General features: G+C 40.6%; 1 protein-coding gene across 12 annotated transcripts in view; it reads left to right on the top strand.

The window, feature by feature from the left end:
* SCUBE1 (signal peptide, CUB domain and EGF like domain containing 1) overlaps positions 1 to 23,777 on the top strand; it is a 278,625-nt gene that overhangs the window by 232,904 nt on the left and 21,944 nt on the right. For all 12 annotated transcript variants that reach the window (XM_056517388.1, XM_056517385.1, XM_056517386.1 and 9 more), the window contains 3 exons: positions 1,002 to 1,124; positions 19,271 to 19,387; positions 23,344 to 23,466. In XM_056517388.1, coding sequence (XP_056373363.1) covers positions 1,002 to 1,124; positions 19,271 to 19,387; positions 23,344 to 23,466 — 363 coding nt within the window. The remainder of the gene's footprint in view (positions 1 to 1,001; positions 1,125 to 19,270; positions 19,388 to 23,343; positions 23,467 to 23,777) is intronic.

The raw sequence follows: 23,777 nt of genomic DNA, 5'->3' as shown, positions 1-23,777 counted from the left end.
GAGGGACCCGGCTCAAACGGCGCTGATCGACCACGACAAGGTATGGAGGATAAAAGAGAATGTTATTGACCAAGATGCAACGTGTTTCACTGCACTTGCGCAGCTTCCTCAGGGACGCCTGAGGAAGCTGTGCAAATGCAGTGAAACACGTTGCATCTTGATCAATAAAATCCTCTTTTATCCTCCATACCTTGTCGTGGTCAGTAAGCGCTGTTTGAGCCAGGTCCCTCCTCAAAGCCATCCTTCTCCATTGCATATACCAGTGACCGGAGGGAGGCAGACGACCTATTTGTATGCTATCATCATTGTTGTGTATGAAGCTACACAACCACCCAGGGTGAGCGGTCATTTGTTTTTTACCTCACACTGAGGCTTAACAATATTACCCTATGGAGAGCTTGCTTTTCTACTTCTAGACCGTCCGGAGAGTCAGTGAGGTACACAAGGGTCAGGTAGAGGCAACATCAGGTAAAAAGGCACTGGTCAGATACAGGATAACAGATCACACCTTTGCTACAGCAGAACCACAATATTGCTCAGGTATGGCTGAATGGGTAACGCTAGGCAGGGATAGGTGGAGGATATAATAGAGAAATGTGCACTGGCCCTTAGAATGTGTGTGTGGTGGTGGTGGTGGGGGGGGGGGGGACTATGGGGGAGTCGAGGAATTGCAGCCATGGAGAGAAGCCTAGACTGCAAGTAGGCAGAGCAGCAATCCAGGTGCAGTGTCGGCAAGTGCCAGGACACGCCAACTGCTGGTGTATAAATGTGCCAGGGTCAGAGTCACTATAGCCAAAACATACACTGTGGGGACGGAGCATGAAATAAGGTTAATTTAATCCCCATATCATGCTCCTCCCCTCAATACCTGCAATAGGAATAACATACTGTACCACTATTATTTAAAATGTTCCTTTAATTATTAGCGTTTATACCCACAATTATTGTAATACATTAAAATTCTAAAACATGTCTGTGGTTCTTTCATCTTGTCATTTCAGATATCGATGAGTGCCAAGTAAATAACGGTGGATGTGACCATTTTTGCCGCAATACTGTTGGAAGCTTTGAATGCAGCTGCCAGAAGGGACACAAGTTACTGACGGATGAACGCACCTGCCAAGGTAAATGGGGATCCCCAAGATTTTTCACACAACCGTCAATCCTGTTATAACTATCTAATTGGAATGTAATGTTGTATAATCTAGTACTAGATTGTTAACATCGATTCCCAAATAACAGAGCTTGCATGTGCTTGTGAACTCTTGCAGTCTCATCTGCACAGTATGTCACTTGTCAGAGCAGCAATTTCGGCTCCAGAGCGGTCTTCTCTACTGCAACTTGAAGACTAAAGTTGCAACAAGGCCAAGGCCGACACTTAAAGGGTACCTTTCATCAAAAAAAACTTTTGATATATTATAGATTAATGTATGCAGAATAACTTTCCAATAGCATGTTGTTAAAAAATATGCTTCTTTCTATTTAATTTTCCACATTGAAAAAATGACCACTAGGGGTCTCTCTACCTATCCTGGCCGCAAGCCTTTTTTTTTTTTTTTTTTTATAGATTTCAAACTCATGCTGGAGTCCTAAATCTCAGACTGCAGCCGGGACACAGACAAGCTCAGCACTGCACCCTGAGAGCAGTGCTGGGCTTGTCTGTGTCCCAGCTGCAATCTGAGATTTAGGACTCCAGCATGAGTCTGAAATCTATTTAAAAAAAAGGCTTGTGGCCAAGAGTTGTAGGGAGACCCCTAGTGGTCATTTTTTCAAAGTGGAAAATTAAATAGAAAGAAGCATATTTTTTAATAACATGCTATTGGAAAGTTATTCTGCATATGTTAATCTATAGCTGCTTTCACACTCTAAAAATACTTCCGTTATAAACGCCCATCATAAAAATCTTGAAAATCGGTCGTTAATAGCCATTTTAACCCATTATCGCCCATTATTAATGACTGCCGTTATTTTGTGATGGGCGAATGAACGGGAGAAGTAGTGCATGCACTATTTCTCCCATTACTATCGCCGTCACAAAATATTTCCAAGATTCTCCAAGATTTTTATGCCGGGCATTTATAACGGAAGTATTTTTATAGTGTGAAAGCAGCCTAATATATCAAAAAAAATTTGGATGAAAGGTACCCTTAAAATTTCTGCCATGGATGTGCATTTTGTCATTCAGTTGGGCTAATCCTTGGATTTTCCGTACATAATCTACTGAAATAAGTTGCATGCTTTTTGTTTCGATAGTATTTCTTTTTTCCTTTGAAAAAATCCATGCATCTGTATGTTATTGCTGGTCCCTGTCTGGTGGTGAGGTTTTTTTTTTTTTTTTTTTACCAAACATTATTGCCGAGCATACTTGCCAAAATTTAAAAGCAAAAATCTGGTCAGTTCAGCCCCACACCTGAAGCCACCCAGGAGTTCTCCAAAAATGGCCATGGTTTACATAAAACCATCTCCCTTTTGTAGCCTGGTTCCTGGGATTGATCCTCCAAAATCAGAAATTTTGGCAAGTATGGCAGAGAAGGATCACAAGTTCATAATTCCACGCAACCGGGCACAATCGACCATCCAGTGCAAACCATGAGCCATCAGAGTAAGGGAACTCGACTGTCCAGATTATCAACTCTAATATGCAGCGCATTTCGTCTCTGTATATTCACAGCCTTCCTCAGCTATCCTTGGTTTAGGAAATCCTGGATGTCCTTCTGTCTAGTTTGTGCCCAACAACAAGGGACATTGGGGAACTGAAGTATAGAGGGCAATCCTCAATTTGCACCTCCAATAGGCATCTCATGGTGGTGTTCAGTAGATGGAATTGCTTCTACTACTCTCGTGGGGTCGCGTCTCCTTTCACAGGCCCATAGTAGAACGTTGGCCGTATTTTTGGCTTTCTAGTTCAGACATATTTACGTTGGCCTGGAGGAATCTCAAGTATGGATGAGAATGTTGTTTCATATCTTGTGTTGGAATCCAGGGACCTCTTAAACATATCCAGCCATTCATATAATTATTATATCATGTTTTTGTTTAGTTTTTTTGTCTATGCCTAAATGCTAAACATTAAGCTCTAATGTGTTTTAGCTATAATTCTCACCAGACCTTTTCCAAAAAAACAAGACCACGCTGGCTTCTTGAACAGCTTTGAAGACCCTTGAGATTCTTGATAGATCGTTTGCTAGAACAACTAATTCTATTAAGGCTACATTTGGTTTTATGTTCAAAAAAGCTTTTGGACACCCTTGAGGAGCCTTCAGTTTTCATATTTTCCCGCAGATCAGGGTTGCCATTTTATTTAGTGTAGTCCCAGTTTACCTCCTATAATGTAATAGTGTGAAATAAATAAAACCGCCTGTTAAGCGGAATGTTCCATTACTCACATTGTGGTTATTAATATCTCGTCTACTCCTTTGACTATAATAGGAATAGCATTTTATCTGGCCGATAGCTGCTCGGCTTGGCCATAGTCAACTACCTACCATGGTCCACTGGAGCTTAAATGGGATGGAACGACATGTTGTGTTTAGTTGTTGATGTTGTACGGCTCTCTTTGTGTAAAAACTTTTGACAGATGAAGAATTCACTGATGAATAATAGCTAGAAAAGAAACCAAGACTGACGATACCCCATCTATCTTCCCTGTTTGACGTTAAAATAATAATTTATTTCTTCTTTGAGGCATTCCTTGCACTGCAGAGCAGCCGGGGAGATGTTTTACAATATTCCTTTTTGCATGAATGGTTTCCCAGGACTATCCATTTGATACTTGCCCTGGACATAAGGTTACTTTTTCCACTCTTGTCTTCAACATCTCTATTCAGTATAAGTAGACTGCAACAATAGTATGACCCTGTAGAACAACCATGTCCCCAATCTTTTTTTTTATATATATATATATATATATATATATATATTTTTTTTTTTTTTAAATATCTTAAAGGGGTACTAGACATCTTATCCCCTATTCAAAGGAAAGGGGATAAGATGTCTGATCGCGGGGGTCCGGCTGCAGGGAACCCCCGCGATCTATCCTGCAGCACCCCTGTCATCTGGTGCATGGCCCTGTCCCCTTGTGACATCATGTCTCGCCCCCTTAATGCAAGTCTATGGGAGGGGGCATGACAGACGATCCTCCAGTCCCATCGGTAGTCATCAGGCATGGAGGGAAACTTGCTCCATGCACCAGATAACAGGCGGTGCTGCAGGAGAGATCGCAGGGGTTTCCAGTGGTGGGACCCCCGTGATCAGACATCTTATCTAGGGGATCAGACATCTTTGGATAGGGGATAGGATGTCTAGGGGCAGAATACTCCTTTTAAAGGGGTACTACCGTGCTGACAACTTATCCCCTATCCGCCGCTGGGGACCCCCACGATCTCGCACGCAGCACCCCGCTCTCATCAGGCCCCAGAGCGAACATCCACTCCGGGTCTGATGACTGGACCGGTGATCGTGATGCCACAGCTCCGCCCCCCCCATGTGATGTCACGCTCCGCCCCCTCAATGCAAGTCTATGGCAGGGGCAAGACAGCTGTCTCGCCCCCTGCCATAGACTTACATTGAGGGGGCGGAGCGTGACGTCACATTGGGCAGAGCCGTGACGTCACGGTACTCCGACCCCGTGATCAGCAGTCATCAGACCCGGAGCGATGTTCACTCCGGGGCCTGATGAGAGCAGGACCCCGCGCGATCAGGTAACTTATCCCCTATCCTTTAGATAGGGGATAAGTTGTCAGCACGGTAGTACCCCTTTAAGAGCAACAGGTACTGGTTTTGCATCGAAGAGACTTATTTCAGCAGTTTTGGGTTCTTTCCACTTGTCTGTAGGGTGCTAGCTGGTTAGCGATGCAACTCTACTCTTACACCTTCCTAAGTTGCGGCCTGAATTTTTCATATACGGCAATACCGGTGAGTGTATACAAAACGTTGGTATTGAAAAAGCTTTACTCGTTATTCAGTCATCATTACTAGTCATACAATAAATTACAGTCGCACAAAGCATGACAGTACAATATACAGCACAGGTTCCCTAAACTATACACCGTACCACATGCTACACTAACACTTCGCTCCATAACTCGATGTCGAAGAAACACAGTTGAAAAACAACAAAACATTACAGTCTGTAATCGGGGAGGGGCGTGGGAACAATGGGGTAAGGGGGAGGGCGGATCACAGGGTCAAACTACTGGGTAAACTTAGGGGGAGGTAGGGGAAGCAGAGGGGCGTTAATCCTCTTCTTCATCGACGTCCGGACAGGGAAAGCAGAGAGGTGGGACATTGTTTGAGAGGGGCCTGGTTTTGCACCAAACAAGTACCATGTGAGTGAGAGCGCGACAGCCTGAGCGGTGAACAAAATGGCCAACCCCGGTGAAAGTAGTGAAACTGAAGTTTCAGAACGGGCAGAAAATGAAACAGAAGAACTGGTACCAAAAGGAGGAGCCATGTCTGTTGTATTAAGCCTGTATTCATACTAGTGTGAACATTAATGTTTTTCTACAATATTCAGTACTCATGACCGTAAAATAGGTCATTGTCAGGCAATTTACTGCAGTAATTACTGTCTAAATTATTAGAAAATGAGGTTAACCCCCAGTCATTCATGGAAAAAAAAAATACCGTTAAATACCTTGAAACCGCCATAATTTAGATAAATACCGGGATATACATTTTTGGTCATACCGCCCAGCGCTATTTTCTAATACACGGAGAGATGTGAAGCCACCAACCGATGATTTCAGTGATCAAAACAACCTGGTTAGCCATCAAACAAGCAAACGCCGATTATTGGACCTGTTACACGGGTCAATATCGGCTTTTTTCATCTGAAAACGCCCTACATTATAAGACCCTGAGGCATCTCTCTATCCAACTTCTGATCTACTCTTTATTGATGAGGGCAATAACCAACTACAAATCAGTTGTCTACAAATGGGTGACTCTTTCTTATGGAGACGTATGAGAGGGTGTTTCTTTTTGGATAAAAAAATAGAACATTCTTAGAAAATATTGTCGGGCACTCAATTAAAATGAGCTCTCTGCTGACATCACGAGCACAGTGCTCTCTGCTGACATCTCTGTCCATTTTAGGAACTGTCCAGAGCAGTCTATGTTTGCTATGGGGATTTTCTTCTACTCTGGACAGTTCTTAAAATGGACAGAGATGTCAGCAGAGAGCACTGTGCTCGTGATGTCAGCAGAGAGCTCTGTGTTCCAAAAAGAAAATAATTTCCTCTGTAGTATTCAGTAGCTAATAAGTACTGGAAGGATAAAGATTTTTTAATAGAAGTAATTTACAAATCTGTTTAACTTTCTGACACCAGTTGATTAGAAACAAAAAAAAAAGGTTTTCCACCAGAGTACCCCTTTAAGCAGCTCATTCAATATGGCTGCCCCTATAATCCAAACAAAACAAAATAAAAAAATATCAAACAAAAAATTTTACCTAAATTAATAATTTTATAATGTATTATTATTTAAAATATTATTATTATAATTATATAAAGGTGAAACAGTCCTTTAACATATTATTTCACAGCCGAATGGCCCCAAAACGGGTCTGATCACAACTGACCGGGTCTTGACTGATCCCATTGACTTGAATGGGGTCCTTCAGGGATCCGGACGTTTACCAGAGTTAGGGGAAGAAAAAAAAAGTGCATGTACTATTTCTCAACTACGCTCCCGTCGTTACGACCACATTCTAAATGGAAAAATACTCTTACCACTTGGAGCCACTGAATGAAAGTATCTTGTGTCACTCATGGCAGTTCCCCTGAACAGCACACCATGAGGTTAGGGGTGGGACTGCAAATAAAAGCAATCTGCATGTTTTTTTTTTTACACCTTATTGTTTGTGATATATTAATGATTTTGTAGGAATTAGAGGTTCAATGGCAAGTTAAACATTTATAAAATATAAAAAAATGAATCTAAGGAACTGAGATTTGGGGAGGTTTGTAAGTAATTAAAGGCGTTCTCCATCATAAGGTGATTTTAGTATGTACCTGGTAGACAGTAATGGACATGCTTAGGAAGGATCTGCACTTGTCTTGGGGCTAAATGGCTATGCTGTGAGATTACTATAACACTGTGGCTAGCTTTCTGTGAACTGGTATTTCCTTTTTGAGTTTTCTTCTTTTGCCTACAAATCCCATAATTCCATTTTCCTCCCTCCCACACATCAGCAACCCCACCCATTGAAACATAAATGAGCTGCATCCATTCAAAAGACCTGTGTTTTCAATCAGGGTGCCTATAGGTGTTGCATTAGTTGCAGATTGATCTCTCTCCCACCAAGCGATCGCTCCACCCATTGAAGCAGACAGGCTCCCTGTCATCAGATGACTAATGAGTCTGGTCTCTGCCGCATTGCAAGCTGGGAAAAATCTGAGTCAACAGTCATTTTGTATGCTGTTAAAAATAAATATTGGGGTGAAAATCACATAAGAATTGTGAGAAAACGTCACACACAGGTACAGACACTATATTATGAACTACACTAACTTCACAGCCCCTGTAGCATAGACAAATAATAAAAAAATCCTGGAATACCCCTTTTAAAGAGGGTTGTCGTCTTCTAAATACTTTGGCTTATGCAGCAAAGTAAAATGTTAAAGGATTGTATCACTTTTAAATAATAATATATAATAATAATGTAATAAAATACTAACAATAATAATAGTAATAATAATATAATAATAATTAATATATATTAATACTATATAATAAATAAAGATAAATATATAATAATTTTATTTTTTTATTAATAATAATCATTTTTTTATTCTTATTATATTTATTATTATTATTATTATTTTATAATTGTTAGTGTTGTTATGATGATGAGTATGATCATTATTATTATTTAATTTTTATGATTTTTTAAAATTTTCCAATACACACAAATAAAATTGCATTGTCAACATCAATATCCAGAAAAAATACGACAAGAAAAGAACCATCATCCACCACACACACACATCATGGATGATGGTTCTATCCTTGTTGTATTTTTTCTGGATATTGATGTTGTCAATGCAATTTTATTTGTGTGTATTGTAAAATAAAATTAAAAAATCATAAAAAAAATGATGATAATGATCATAATAATTATATTTTTGGTTCTTTTCTTGTTGTATTTTTTTCTAAATATATTTGTGTTCACAATGCAATTTTATTTGTGTGTATTGTAAAATGTAAAAAAATCATAATAATGATCATAATAATTATATTTATAATTGTAAAATAAAAAAAAGATAACAATAAAAAAGAAATAATAATGATCATAATAATTATATAATATACCGTAATACAGTAATAATCATCATCATAATAAAAACACTAACAATTCTAAAATAATAAAAATAATAATAAATAATATAGCAATAAATCATTTTATTAATAAAACAATAAAATTATTATTATATATTATTCATCATTATTTATTATACTTTATTATATATTATTATTGCTATAATTTTTTTTATTATTATCATAATAAGCTTTTATTACGTTTTTTTTTTTTTTTTTAGTATTTAGTATAGTTTTCTTCCTTCTGAAGGAGCACTGATTTGCATACTTTTTTCCCATGGAGCATTGCCTGGAAAATAACTCTCCATAATACACCGGTGGATCTGGGGGTCCAGTTTGCTGAAACGCTCAGTCTAGGGAAGTCATCTCCAAACTGTGGCCTTCCGGATGTTGCAGAACTACAACTCCCAGCATGCCCGGACAGCCAACGGCTGTCCGGGCATGCTGAGAGTTGTAGTTTTGCAACAGGCAGGGGGGGGGGGGGGCCACAGTTTGGAGTCCACTGGTCTAGGCCAAACGGAACCGCACTCCGGACTATTCGCCACAGGTATTTCTATGTGCGATTGTTGGATCTGTATAAAGCAGAATTATCCCGTCCAGGCTATAATGAACACTTGGCGCGGAATTAAAAAAAAATTGGAAATTGGAGAAGAGTTTTGAGGAACCTCTGGAGCTCAATTAATAGTCTTTTTGGCCTTGTTGCGTTGGATCCTCTTGCAGTTGTTAGCGGTGCGATGATGGCTGTCACCTTCCCTTTCGTTTTTTTTTTATCGTTCTTATGTCTCATTTTATCCCAAGTTTGTTAATCATAGACTTCTGGAGAACACTTGATGAGATCCAGCAGGGGTTATTGGCTCCCGAGTATCCATCATCCTGCCATTTCTAGACGTGTTCTCCTTTATCACATCAAGCCGCGGCCACGCTCTGACAAGACTAGGCTTACGTGTAATGAGCAATAAGTCTTTATTTGGTAATTTATTTGCTGTCGTAAATTTGCCGCCTTTGATCCTCCGTTTTAACTCAAATCAGTTTTCCATTTCTTATAACAAGGACCTGTAATGGGCGTTTGGGAAGGGAACACATGCGAATGTAATCTGAAGTGATCTTAGATTGAATTGTCTTTGAATTATCATTCGGCCCATGATCGTGCCAAACGTATTATTTATTCCTCTCTCCGAAAAATTCACGTGCGTGTATCGCAAGTCATAGATCATTAAATATGGGAAGACGATTTGCCAGAAGTTATGCCATCATGGCCACGCTCCCGTCCTTTTTTTGGATTTCTTTTGTGTTTGGATTTACAAGATTTTAAAGGCCATAAGGGAATTGACGCAAATCTGTTATCACTTGGACCATTAAAAGGGCTATGTGATGGGACGCGGTAAGGGTTTACGCATAACTGAAAAAACCAAGGTGGGAATTTATCAAAGAGCGGCAAATGACATGCTGGTCTGAAGGGAAAATACACTAGTGCAAGATGCCTCAATTTTATTAAGAGGCAAAGGAGCACATAAGTAACTATATATGTGCTACTCCAAAATCTATACCAGTTACAAGTTTTCCTCTGTTTCAGTGATAATATAAGCTAGTTTACTAGGACCCGGTGTTGCCCTTTCTTCCTACCTAAATGTTGCGGGAGTGGAAAAGTAAAAACAGTGTCACCCCGACCCTTGACGAAGCTGGCCCTATCCAGCGAAACGTGAGGGGGTGGTATACCAGTGAGATTTTAATAGCATAGGGACAGACCAAAATAAGGGAGAATCTGTTGTTAATGCATGAGGGGCAGAATTATTAAGGTGTTGGAGCCGGTACCATTAAGCAATATGCAATAACACGCCATTACAACAATCCCCTAATTAGAAGTGGTCATACTAATACCACACAGGGTCTTAGTCTACTATGTAATTTTAATACTATATCTGCATATATGATTACCAAAGGTTAAGCTTTTAATAAAACAAAATAAAAGTTACATTTTATTTAGGGGGGTCCCTAGTATTGGGAATCAGTCCCATCTGTGCCTCGGCTCAGATGTGAATTTGTGAATAATTAATGAAAAGCAATAAAACTCTCGTCCCCATATCCCCACCTCATATCCCCACCTCGTATCCCGTCCTCATCATATTTCGTCCTCCTATCTTGTGTCCCTCTCCCATCCTCTTCTCTCTTTCTCCTCTCCCCACCTCCTATTCCAACCTCCTATCCTGTCCTCATATCTCATCACCCGCACTAACTATTCTCTGCACCTGCCTGCCGGACAGGATGTTTAAAACTCCCGGACAATCTCTGCAGCCTGATAATATTGTGATCAGATGTACCAGAATTCCCATAGACTTGGGGAAATCCTCAAAAAACCCTCGCATAAGGGGGACAGTTGGGGTTAATTTAACTCTACTATATTTCTAGTGGACATATAAGTAGCATGTGTACCGAGTTTTATTGAAATAACTTCAACCGTTTGGAAGTAATGCTGGAATTTACCTACCTATATAAATATGTTGAGTTTTATATGTTGTAGAACGGGACCCCATCAAACAGTCTTGCCAGCAAGCAACAGGCAGATGTCACAGTTTAGTAGTCTTGGGTTTATTGTAATATGTGGTGGCCCAGTGTGGGAGGTGTTACCCCTTGCTCCTCCTGTCATGTTAGGCAGCCTCCTTCAGTGTCCCCAAGGCCCCTGCACTTGTTTCCCCATTGTAAATATGTTTTATCATGTAAAGTGTTATAAAATGTAATGTTACTTTAAGAGTTATACCATGTGATATGTCATGTGATTGCTACCCAGAGGTACCAGTGACCAGGTGATCCCGGGGGTGACCTATGAGCTCCCTGCTAGTCTCCCCCATATAAGCCCCGGGTGGAGCTTCTCTCTCTCTTCTGCTGAGGTCCAGTGCAGTCTTGTCTAGTGTGTGTCCAGAGTGTTGGAGACCTCAAAGTCAATCCTGCAGCCAAAATCAAGTCAAGTAAGATAAAGTCCCAGCTTTATGAGTCAAGTCAAGTCAGTCCCTGTCATCTGTCAAGTCAGCGTGGTCTGCATTCAATTGTCCAGTCATACTACAAATCCCAGCAAGCCCTTAAGGTCTCTGCATCACTGGTCACCTCCTTAGGCCCTGGCTGAACTGTATAGACTTTACCATCTGTCTACCCTCAGTAAAGCTACTGTTGTCCATAACTTGGCGGCGGAGTCTTTATTGCCCCCGTGCCTTCCCCGGATCCTACGGTATACCTTCGGGTGGTTATAGGCCAAACCATGCCCTGGCGTCACGAATATAAGGGGTTAATGCCATCTGCCCCTAGGGTAACAACATCTGCCCTGCACCACACACCCTGCCACCACAAATAATTCACATACAAGCTGATCTGCTTCAGAGAAACTCCTCTCTGCTGCTCTCGGTCAGTACTCACACAGCTGTGAGATCAGGTTCACGCCCCCACCCATAGGCTTGCATTGAGGGGGCGGGGCGTGATGTCACACGGGGCGGAGCTGTGACGTCACAATACTCCGGCCTCGTGATCGATTGCCAGTCATCAGACCCGGAGTGAACGTGCTCCTGGGGCTGATGGTAATGGGGTGCTGCATGAAAGATCACCGGGGTCCCCAGTGGCGGGACCCCCGCAATCAGTCCCCAGCGGCGGGACCCCCGCAATCAGTCCCCAGCGGCGGGACCCCCGCAATCAGTCCCCAGCGGCAGGACCCCCACAATCAGGCATCCAGAGGATAGGGGATAAGATGTCTTAGTCCCTGAGTACCCCCTTAAGGCTGCTCTTATACAGGAGCTGATTATAAGCTCAATCTGTGTTCATAGGAATCGCGGTTCCTGATAATCGGCCAAGAAACAAGAAAGCAAACGTTCCCCGCCTAATTGGATGTTTTGTGCGGACATTTAAACGACAGTGATGAAACTAAAGGGCAACGTGAACGATCGTTTGCATGGTCTTCATGGTTGTACCTGGTCTTAAAGGGGTACTCCGGTGGAAAACATTTATTATTATTATTATTTTTTTTTTTTTAATCAACTGGTGCCAGAAAGTTAAAGGGGTTCTCCATCATAAGGTGATTTTAGTACCTACCTGGCAGACAGTAATGGACATGCTTAGGAAGGATCTGCGCTTGTCATGGGTTAAATGGCTATGTTGTGAGATTACCATAACACTGTGGCTAGCTTTCTCTGAACTTGTATTTCCTGTTTTCAGTTTTCTTGTTTGCCTACAAATCCCATGATACCATTTTCCTCCCTCCCACACATCAGCCACCCCACCCATTGAAACATAAATGAGCTGCAGACCTGTGGTTTTCAATCAGTGTGCCTCCAGCTGTTGCATTACTTGCAGATTGCTCTCTCCACCCATTGAAGCAGACAGGCTCCCTGTCATCAGCTGACTAGTGAGTCAGGTCTCGACCGCATTGCAACCTGGGAAAAATCCAAGACAGCAGTAATTTTGTATGCTGTTAAAATTAAATATTGGGATGAAAATCACATAAGAATTGTGAGAAAACCGTCACACACAGGTACAGACACTATATTATGGACTACACTAACTTTACAGCCCCTGTAGCATAGTCAAATAAAAAAAATCCCGGAATACCCCTTTAAACATATTTGTAAATTACTTCTATTAAAAAATCTTAATCCTTCCACTACTTATTAGCTGCTGAATACTACAGAGGAAATTCTTTTCTTTTTGGAATACAGAGCTCTCTGCTGACATCACGAGCACAGTGCTCTCTGCTGACATCTCTGTCCATTTTAGGAACTGTCCAGAGTAGGAGAAAATCCCCATAGCAAACATTATGCTGCTCTGGACAGTTGCTAAAATGGACAGAGATGTCAGCAGAGAGCACTGTGGTCATGATGTCAGCAGAGAGCACTGTGTTCCAAAAATAAAATAATTTCCTCTGTAGTATTCAGCAGCTAATAAGTACTGGAAGGATTAAGATTTTTTTAATAGAAGTAATTTACAAATATGTTTAAAGGGGTATTCCGGGATTTTAGTAATTTATAAATCTGTTTGACTTTCTGGCACCAGCTGATTTACAAAAAAAAATAAAAAATGTTTTCCACCGGAGTACCCCTTTAATTATGCTATGGGGTCCTATAATTACTTTTTTTTTTCTCGGTCCCTATTGTTCAGACTTCTTCTTTTGTCAAATGTCAATTTATTTTAATTTTATTTTTTTTCAATAAAAAAAATAATCTTTTGTGCTGCAGCCGGGTAAAGTTTTCATTTTGTCATTAACCCAATAATATAAAACCTTCTCTAATTATCCCCAACGTGCTCCAATTGTATATACAAGAAGAGAGAGGAAACGCGTTGTGGTTTTATAAATCTGCCGCGTCCAGGACGGTAGATTCTCATCTAAACCAATGAAGCCGAGAGAGAGAGCGAGAAAGCATTGAGCGCCGGCGAACAGGAAGCAGCCTGCGCCTATTAATAATGGAGAACAGAGGTCAAGTGTCTGTATATACAGTATACTGCTATAGTGTGCACTTGTATATATCACGTATAGGTTTCTATCACATTGTTTTCTGTAAATAATAAAAGTTTGACAATCGGATCCGCACTGGATGATAATACAGAGATGAGCGGCGATACATAGAAGCTGCTTATCTCTCCCTACAGAAGCAGAATCTAATTCCCTGTCTCTTTAAAAAAAATATTTATTTTCCAGCAGGTGCAGACCATCATAACACACAGCTCAGCTGCTGCAGAACATCATTATACACACCTCAGCTGCTGCAGAATTATATATTCCATACCTCAACTGCTGCAGGACATCATAAAATACAGTTACTGAAGAATATCATAATATACATTACAGCTACTGCAGGTCTTCATAATACATACCTCAGCTGCTGCAGAATATCATAATACATATCTCAGCTGCTGCAGAACATCATAATACATACCTCAGCTGCTGCAGAACATCATAATACACACCTCAGCTGTTGCAGAATATCATAATACACACCTCAGCTGTGGCAGAATATCATAAGACACACCTCAGCTGCTGCAGAACATCACAATACATACCTCACCTGCTGCAAATTAACATAATCCATACCTCAGCTGCTGAACATTATAACACACACATCAGCTGCTGCAGAACATCATTATATACACACACCTCAGCTGACATAAAACACCTCAGGTGCTGCAGAACATCATAAAACACACCACAGCTACTGCAGAGCATAATAATATACACACCTCAGCTGACATACAACACCTCAGCTGCTGCAGAACTTGATAACACACACCAATTTAAATTAACATAATCCATACCTACACCTCAAATTAACATAATCCATACCTAACCTGCTGCAGAACTTGATAACACACACCTCAGCTGCTGCAGAATAACATAATCCATACCTCAACTGCTGCAGAACATCATAAAACACACCGCAGCTGCTGCAGAACATCCTAAAACACAGCTGGAGGCTCCCTGGTTGGGACACACTGCTCCAAGCTGACATCCGATGTCCTACTAAGTAGACTATGTCCGCGTATGTACAGGAGGATAGTTATCTCCCCATTATAGGGCAGCGTCCTGGACACACTAGGGGGCGCCGTCCTGACCACAGATGGAAATGTTTCTCTACAATAACATTACAGGGGGGTAGTTTGCACTCGTTGGGGTCTCTCTTTAAGCAGGACTCGGTGTGCGGAGTCGCCCATGAGACTTCCCAGAATCCCCCTCCCCTTATTTATCCTTCACCTACTAAATGATGGGGAAAGCAGCGGGATGCGGAGCGCCGGGGGTTTTATACGTTACAGTGCTCTCCGCTTCCTTCCTCCTCCGCCTCTGGCTCTCTTATTGACTTTCATAATGGTAATGAGGAAGAGCAGCCACGTTCTGTAGGTCTAAATTAGGACTAAATTGCCTATTAAAGGTTTAGTTTGTGGTGAGGGCCGGCTCCATCCGCTGCCTCGTTCCCCTCCAGAACATCCAGCACAGGATCACCTCCTCGCTCCCACCTTTATGTATAAATCTGGATTTACCTTAGTAGACCCCATGGCGGGGCCGGTTAAGGTTAGAGGAACCCCCAATCCTGTCACCCGGGGCTGGACCCCACCTAAATCCCTATAGCAGCCTCAGATAGAAAAGTGGTCCGCACATACAGGTGTCCCCTGCACTGAGGGCTGTGGGAGTTATGGAGACCCCCTCCTTAAAGGTTCTAGTGAAGACATGACGCCCGCTGCACTAGGGGGTGTAGGGTTTCCCAATGGCCACAAGGGTTAGTTAGATTGGAGGATGACTGCAAAAAGGGCCGAACCATAGATAGATGGATAAGAATGAAATAGATAGGATATGGCCCAATGGTGTCAACAAAGGAAGATAGATAGATAATGAGATAGATAAATAGATAGATAGATAGATAGATAATGAGATAGATATATGAGATAGATAAATAGATAGATAGATATGAGATAGATAGATATGGGATAGATAAATAGATAGATAGATAGATAATGAGATAGATATATGAGATAGATAAATAGATAGATATGAGATAGATAGATATGAGATAGATAGATAGATAGATAGATAGATAATGAGATAGATAAATAGATAGATAGATAGATAATGAGATAGATATATGAGATAGATAAATAGATAGATAGATATGAGATAGATAAATAGATATTAGATAGATAGATATGAGATAGATACATATGAGATAGATAGATATGAGATAGATAGATAGATATGAGATAGATAGATAAAAACAGATAACAGCAGCACAGATAGATATGAGATAGATAGATAGATAGATAGATAGGAGAGATGGATATGAGATAGATAGATAGATAGATATAGATGTGAGATAGATAGATAGATAGATATGAGATAGATATGAGATAGATATGAGATAGATATGAGATAGATATGAGATAGATATGAGATAGATATGAGATAGATAGAGAGATAGATATGAGATAGATATGAGATAGATATGAGATATGAGATAGATAGATAAATATGAGATAGATATGAGATATGAGATATATATGAGATATGAGATAGATAGAGAGATAGATATGAGATAGATATGAGATAGATATGAGATATGAGATATATATGAGATATGAGATAGATAGATAAATATGAGATAGATATGAGATATGAGATAGATAGATAGATATGAGATAGATAGATATGAGATGGATATGAGATAGATAGATAGGATAAAGATAGATAAATCCAGATAACAGCAGGACACAGAAGTAAGTTTTCTAAACCTTTTTTGCACTTCCTTCTGTGTGCTGCTGTCATCTGGATTTATCTAAGCTGGGAACCCCTCACCAAGGACCCTACTCAGCGTGCACCTTCAACCTACCTTTCCATCTTTGGTTGTGCTGCTCTCCTAGGAATTCTAGGTAGATATGAGATTCTAAGTGTTTTCCAACCAGGGTGCCTCCAGGGATTGCAAAACTACAACTCCCAGAATGCTGGGAGTTGTAGTTTTGCAACATCTGGAGGCACCCTGGTTGGGAAACAATGTGCTAAGTAGAGAGATATTAGAGAGAAAATCATTAGATAGATACAATAAATAGATGGTATATAGTTAAATACATTTCTGATTCACTTTGCTTGGCTATAGGCTCTTGTGGAACAGTGCCCTCTAGTGTCTTATTAAAAAATAAAAAAGGTTTTACGGTCATGGCCGTAAATGTTGGCACCCCTGAAATTTTTCAAGAAAATGAAGTATTTCTCCCAGAAAAGGATTGCAGTAACACATGTTTTGCTATACACGTGTTTATTCCCTTTGTGTGTATTGGAACTAAACCAAAAAAGGGAGGAAAAAAAAGCTAATTGGACATAATGTCACCAAACACCACAATTGTGGATAAATAAGATTGTTTCAAGCATGTGATGCTCCTTTAAACTCACCTGGGGCAAGTAACAGGTGTGGGCAATATAAAAATCACACCTGAAAGCAGATAAAAAGGAGAGAAGTTCATTTAGTCTTTGCATTGTGTGTCTGTGTGTGCCACACTAAGCATGGACAACAGAAAGAGGAGAAGAGAACTGTCTGAGGACTTGAGAACCAAAATTGTGGGAAAATATCAACAATCTAAAGGTTACAAGTCCATCTCCAGAGATCTAGATTTGCCTTTGTCCACAGTGCCCAACATTATCAAGAAGTTTGCACCCATGGCACTGTAGCTAATCTCCCTGGGTGTGGACGGAAGAGAAAAAGTGAGGAAAGGTGTCAACGCAGGATAGTCCGGATGGTGGATAAGCAGCCCCAAACAAGTTCCAAAGATATTCAAGTTGGACAGATAAAACCAAGATAGAGCTTTTTGGTAAAGCACATCATTCTACTGTTTACCGAAAACAGAATGAGGCCTACAAAGAAAAGAACACAGAACCTACAGTGGAATATGGTGGAGGTCAATGATGTTTTTTTTTTTTTTTTTTTTTGCTGCCTCTGGCACTGGGTGCTTTGAATGTGTGCAAGACATCATGAAATCTGAGGATTACCAGTGGATTTTGGGTCGCACTGTACAGCCCAGGGTCCGAAAGCTGGGTTTGAGTCCGAGATCCAGCAGGACAATGACCCTCAACATATGTCAAAAAGCCCCCAGAAATGGATGGTAACAAAGCGCTGGAGAGTTCTGAAGTGGCAGCAATGAGTCCAGATCTAAATCCCATTGATCACCTGTGGAGAGATCTTAAAATTGCTGTTGGGAAAAGGCGTCTTCCAATAAGAGACCTGGAGCAGTTTGTAAAGGAAGAGTGGTCCAACATGCCGGCTGAGAGGTGTAAGAAGCTTATTGATGGTTATAGGGTGTGTAACCAAATATTAAGTTAAGGGTGCCAATAATTTTGTCCAGCCCATTTTTGGAGTTTGGTGTGACATTATGTCCAATTTCCTTTTTTCCCTCCCTTTTTTGGTTTAGTTCCAATACACACAAAGGGAATAAACATGTGTATAGCAAAATATGTGTTACTGCAATCCTTTTCTGGGAGAAATACTTCATTTTCTAGAAAAATCTCAGGGGTGCCAACATTTACGACCATGACTGTATGTACTTTATACCACAACTCCTAAGCCTCTGGGCCCCAAAGAAGCATTTATGGAAGATGGGTATATTACTGCTCATATATATTCTACCAGTCTCTTTAGACATTCTTTCCTTTTCTTACTAGAAGAACCCAAACTACTAAATTTGCTTGTCCACACCTGGCGAATATCATTGTAAATGTTCATATTCATCTATATCTGAACGGTAATGAGTTACATATAATTGGGCTTCAAGTGATTTTTGGAATTTTCACTTGTGGAGTTACGCATTTCAGTACTTCTATACTCTGTCGCCACCCTGTGCTCATAATGTGTACTGCATGCACTTAATAAACCTTAAAGGGGTTAAAAACTTAACGGGAAGGATGCCTTCGTTCATCAGCAGCATTCTAGTCAATAATGTATGCCATGAATGTCTTTGGCTGAAATGCCCCTTTAAGATAAGCGACAGAGAGGAAATAATAATGAACACCCCATAAAATGCCCCTATATCCTATTTCCTTATAGAACATCATACTATTGCTGTGAAAAATATTTTTAGACTTTTTTGATCGGTGTAGATCTGGCTTCACAAGTAATATGGGAGTGACAGAAATTAGCCCCATTAAAGGGGTACTCCTCTGCTCAGCGTTTGGAACAAACTGTTCCGAACACTGGAGCTGGCGCTGGGAGCTTGTGACGTCATAGCCCCACCCCCTCATTATGTCACGTCCCACCCCCTCAATGCAAGTCTATGGGTCGTCACGCCCGCTCCCATACACTTGCATTGAGAGGGCGGGGCTATGACGTAATGAGCCCCCGGAACCAGCATTTGGAACAGTTTGTTCCAAAAACTGAGCGGTGGAGTACCCCTTTAATATGCCTGAGCGTAGTGGATGTTCTTTTCATGTATTGTTCTCTTTTTCTCTTTTTAGATATTGATGAATGTTCCTTTGAGAGAACCTGTGACCACATCTGTATCAACTACCCGGGGAGCTACGAATGTCTCTGCCAAAAGGGCTACACGCTCTATGGATTGACACATTGTGGAGGTTTGTAAGTTTTCTTGTAATCCTGTACATATAGGGCAGATATTTTGAAGGGGTTAAAGGGGTACTCTGGTGAAAAACATATATATATTTTTAAATCAACTGGTGCCAGAAAGTTAAACAGATTTTTAAATGACTTCTATTAAAAAATCTTTACCCTTCCAGTACTTTTTAGCAGCTGTATACTACAGAGGAAAGTCTTTTCTTTTTGAATTTCTTTTTTGTCTTGTCCACAGTGCTCTCTGCTGACACCTGATGCCTATATCAGGAACTGTCCAGAGCAGCATAGGTTTGCTCTGGGAATTTTCTCCTGCTCTGGACAGTTCCTGATACGGGCATCAGGTGTCAGCAGAGGACAAGACAAAAACTGTGGACAAGACAAGACAAAAAAGAAATTCAAAAAGAAAACAATTTCCTCTGTAGCATACAGCTCTACAAGTTTTAGAATTAACTTACACTTACTACATAGATACAGTAGCAGAACCAAGCTTACTGATTACATATGGTGCAAAAACCAAAGCTTGCTGTATAAATATGGTACCAGAACCAACCTTACTGCATTGATTTGGTAACAGAACCAAAAATATTACATACATACAATGTCAGAGCCATGCTTTCTACATAGCTATGGTAACAAAACCAAGCTTTCTACATAGATATGGTAACAGAACCAAGCTTTCTACATAGATATGGTTACAGAACAAAGCTTTCTACATAGATATGGTAACAGAACCAAGCTTTCTACAGAGATACATTGCCTGCAGAAAAGCTTACTGCATACATAGGGTAACAGTACCAAGCTTACTACAGAGATGAAATATCAAGGTTAGTGATGCTGTGAGTATTTCGGTGCCTCTGGACCCCCTGGTTTATCTTCTCCCTCTTTCCCATCCCACTATATCTAAGAAACAGAGAAACAGTTCAAGCTTTTCGTGCATATTGCTCTGGCCGCTAAGACGCTTATTGCGAAGTGTTGGAAGAGGTCTCTTCCCCCCCTTCAGTGTCTGATCTGCTACTCCACATACGTGAAATCCATTCTCTGGAATCACTCACGGCCTCGCTCAGTAACTCTGTCCCTTCCTTTCTTTCGGTTTGGGAACCTTGGGATCGCTTTACTGATCAATAACCGCCTTGATCAGTCTAGCTTTACCTCCTCTCCTTCTTTCCTTTTTTCTCCTTTCTACTCCCTACTAGACTTGTGGTTCATTGTGTGTTTGTCTTTGTGGTCCCTTTCTGTCCCTTCCCTGTCCTCACCCCCCCCTGCCCTCCCCCTCCCTCTTGTGTTTGTTGCCTGTTGGGCTTTTCTGTTGACATCTGTTGGTGTTCAGACTTCCGCCTTTTTAAGCTGTTATCATTACGGTCCATTTGGGTCAGCGTCCCAATAAATGGGGCTTCAGCTTGGCTTTTCATGTTTTTACTGGCCTGCCTTGTCCTGCCTTATTTTTGGGTTCGTTGACTTGTAACTCACAGAATGTTGCTGGGTTTCAGCCCTTTCTGATGTTATTTGTATGCTTATGCCTGATCTTTTGGTTTTGTATTTCTGAAAAATTCTTTAATAAAAATTACATTTAAAAAAAATAAAATAAAAAAATCAAGGTTAGTACATAGCAAACGAACAGGCAACAGCACTCCCATAAGGTGCGAATCGGTCCTTTATTACACAAACGTGGTGGCAACGTTTCGGCTGGCTCACCCAGCCATTGTCAAGGTTAGTACATAGATACGGTAATAGAACCAAGCTTTCCACATAGATATGGTGACAGAACCAAGCTTTCTTCATAGTTACAATGCCAGAAGCAAGCTTACTGCATAGATAGGATAACAGAATCAAGCTTGGTACATTGATATGGTAACAAAACCAAACTTTCTACATAGACACAGCAACAGAACCAAGCTTCCTACAGAGAAGCAATGTCCAGAGCCAAGCTCACTACATAGATAGGATAACAGAATCAAGTTTACTTCAGAGGTAAAATATCAAGGTTAGTAAATAGATATGGTAACAGAACAAAGCTTTACACTTAGATATGGTGACAGAACCAAGCTTTCTACATAGTTACAATGCCAGAACAAGCTTGAGGTGGACGCTTTGCTTACAGTTCTTATTTGTAAGCCGTCAAGTCTTTGACGTGGAACATCTGAATAGGAAGCAAATTTGACAGGCTAAACAAGTCCCAAGAAGGCAGCCTAAAATACGACATCCCTGATTGTATGTGCCGGTATAAACTATAAGTAGAAATAAATCCAGAATTTTTTCTGAGTAACTAGATCACTTCGACAAGTGTTTGCTGACGACAGGCAAACATTCTTTATCAGTTTACTACGTTCCCCAGCCATCGATTATACCGTAACACTACAGGTCTTATCTTCTCTGTGTAGGTAGGTCATACATAGCTAAAGCTATGACAACAAGCCCATTGACTGTTTCCAAGCAGAATTATGAATTCAGCTCTGAAGTACACTATGGGAAAATAAGTGCAATGCATTTTCAAAGTGACTAAACTGTGTATTACTAGTCAAATGTTGACAGCCTTTTATATAATGTAAGTGGTATATAGTAGAAAACAGTACTGAGCACTCACCATATGGGACTTGATAGAAGATCGAGACAAAGAGGCAGGAGGGCTTCACCGGGCAGGCTATCGCCTGCCCGGTGAAGCACTCCAGCCTCTTTGTCTCTACACCTGTTTATCTTTGAAACTTGCTACAGTTTTCTTAATATGAAGTATATTCTATCAAGTCCTATATGGTGAGTGCTCCATACTATTTTCAACTATATACTACTTGCCTGCTGGACTGTTTGCGAGCAGCTCTGCCGGACATTGGTTTTTGCCTTTTGTAAGTGGTCACCTCTACCCCAGGGATTGAAAGAGCACCTGTCATGATTTTGTTACATTTTATAATCCTCCTAGTTCCCTTCCCTCATCATGATAAACCACCCCCTGCCTTTATTTTTATTAGTTTTTAGTTTTCTACCTTGATATTGTTCTGTATTTTCTGCTCAGTCAGATTCACAGATTGGGGAAGGGGCGTTCTTCAGCAGGCGTGACATCATCTGAAGCCATACAGGGGAGAACTTCCGCCCTCACTCTGCTACACACAGGCCAGAGCAGTTCAGTGTGAGATGAGCTATGATTGGATAAGGCTACACCCCCCCACTCCCTCAGACTGCATTTCCTGATTTTGGACTTCTGCCAGGCCAGCAGATGTCCAAAGTATGTGCAAGAGATGGGGGAAATGTGCTCTGGACAACACCTAGTGGCAGCTTTTTACATAGAATTTTTTTTAAAGGGGTACTCCGGTAGAAACCATTTTTTTTTAGGTCTTTATAAGTCAACTGGTGCCAGAAAGTTTAACAGATTTGTAAATTACTTCTATTAAAAATTCTTTACCCTTCCTGTACTTTTTAGCAGCTGTATGCTACAGAGGAAATTCTTTTCGATTTTAATTTATTTTTTGTCTTGTCCACAGTGCTCTCTGACACCTCTGTGCTTGTCAGGAACTGTCCAGAGCAGCATAGTTTTACTATGGGGATTTTCTCCTGCAATGGACAGTTCATGATACGGGCATCAGGTGTCAGCAGAGAGCACTGTGGATAAGACAAAAAAGAAATTCAAAAAGAAAAGAATTTCCTCTGTAGCATACAGCTGCTAAAAAGTACAGGAAGGGTAAAGATTTTTTTAATAGAAGTAATTTACAAATCTGTCTAACTTTCTGGCACCAGTTCATAAACTGGAGTACCCGTTAAGTACATTAGAAAGATATTTTATTTGCCGTAAGGAAGGCAATAGCAAAAATTTGTTTTAATGACAGTGCCCATTGAAGTGTGATTGGTGCCTTGTATACTAGTTCTAGATGTGTGTCTTTTATATGATGTATTCCTACAGTTTTTTTTTTAGGTTTTTGCACTTTTTTTGCGTTTGTTCGTTTTGTGTAACCTTATGCTCCCTTCCTTACAGACATCGACGAATGCAGCATAAATAACGGCAGCTGTGACTGGGGATGTATAAACACGCTGGGAAGCTACGACTGCTTGTGTCCTCCTGGGAAGAAGCTGCATTGGAATAAGAGGGACTGTATTGGTGAGTTCACTTGCCTTTTTTAAGATTGATTATAATGATTCTGATTGTTGATCAATATAGTAATACTTATATGCCATTGCTAATGCTGCAGAAAGATATTTGTTACCCTTAACCTATATATCAGCTTGCTATTTGCTTGTAACTAAGATGAAGACCTTGTGACGAGGCCAAAAGACGAAAGATAAAGAAGAGGTTGGAAGTTAGAAACAAAACATTTGAAGAAATATAGACTGTGCAGAAGGATGGATACATCCGGAATGTTCTGGTAGAATAGGGAAATGGCAACATAAGTGACCTATGGTTAAGAAACA

Source organism: Hyla sarda, chromosome 4, assembly GCF_029499605.1.
Source record: "Hyla sarda isolate aHylSar1 chromosome 4, aHylSar1.hap1, whole genome shotgun sequence".
Taxonomy (NCBI): Eukaryota; Metazoa; Chordata; class Amphibia; order Anura; family Hylidae; genus Hyla; species Hyla sarda.
The sequence above is the reverse complement of the archived record's forward strand: the minus strand, read 5'-3'. Positions and strand labels throughout refer to the sequence as shown.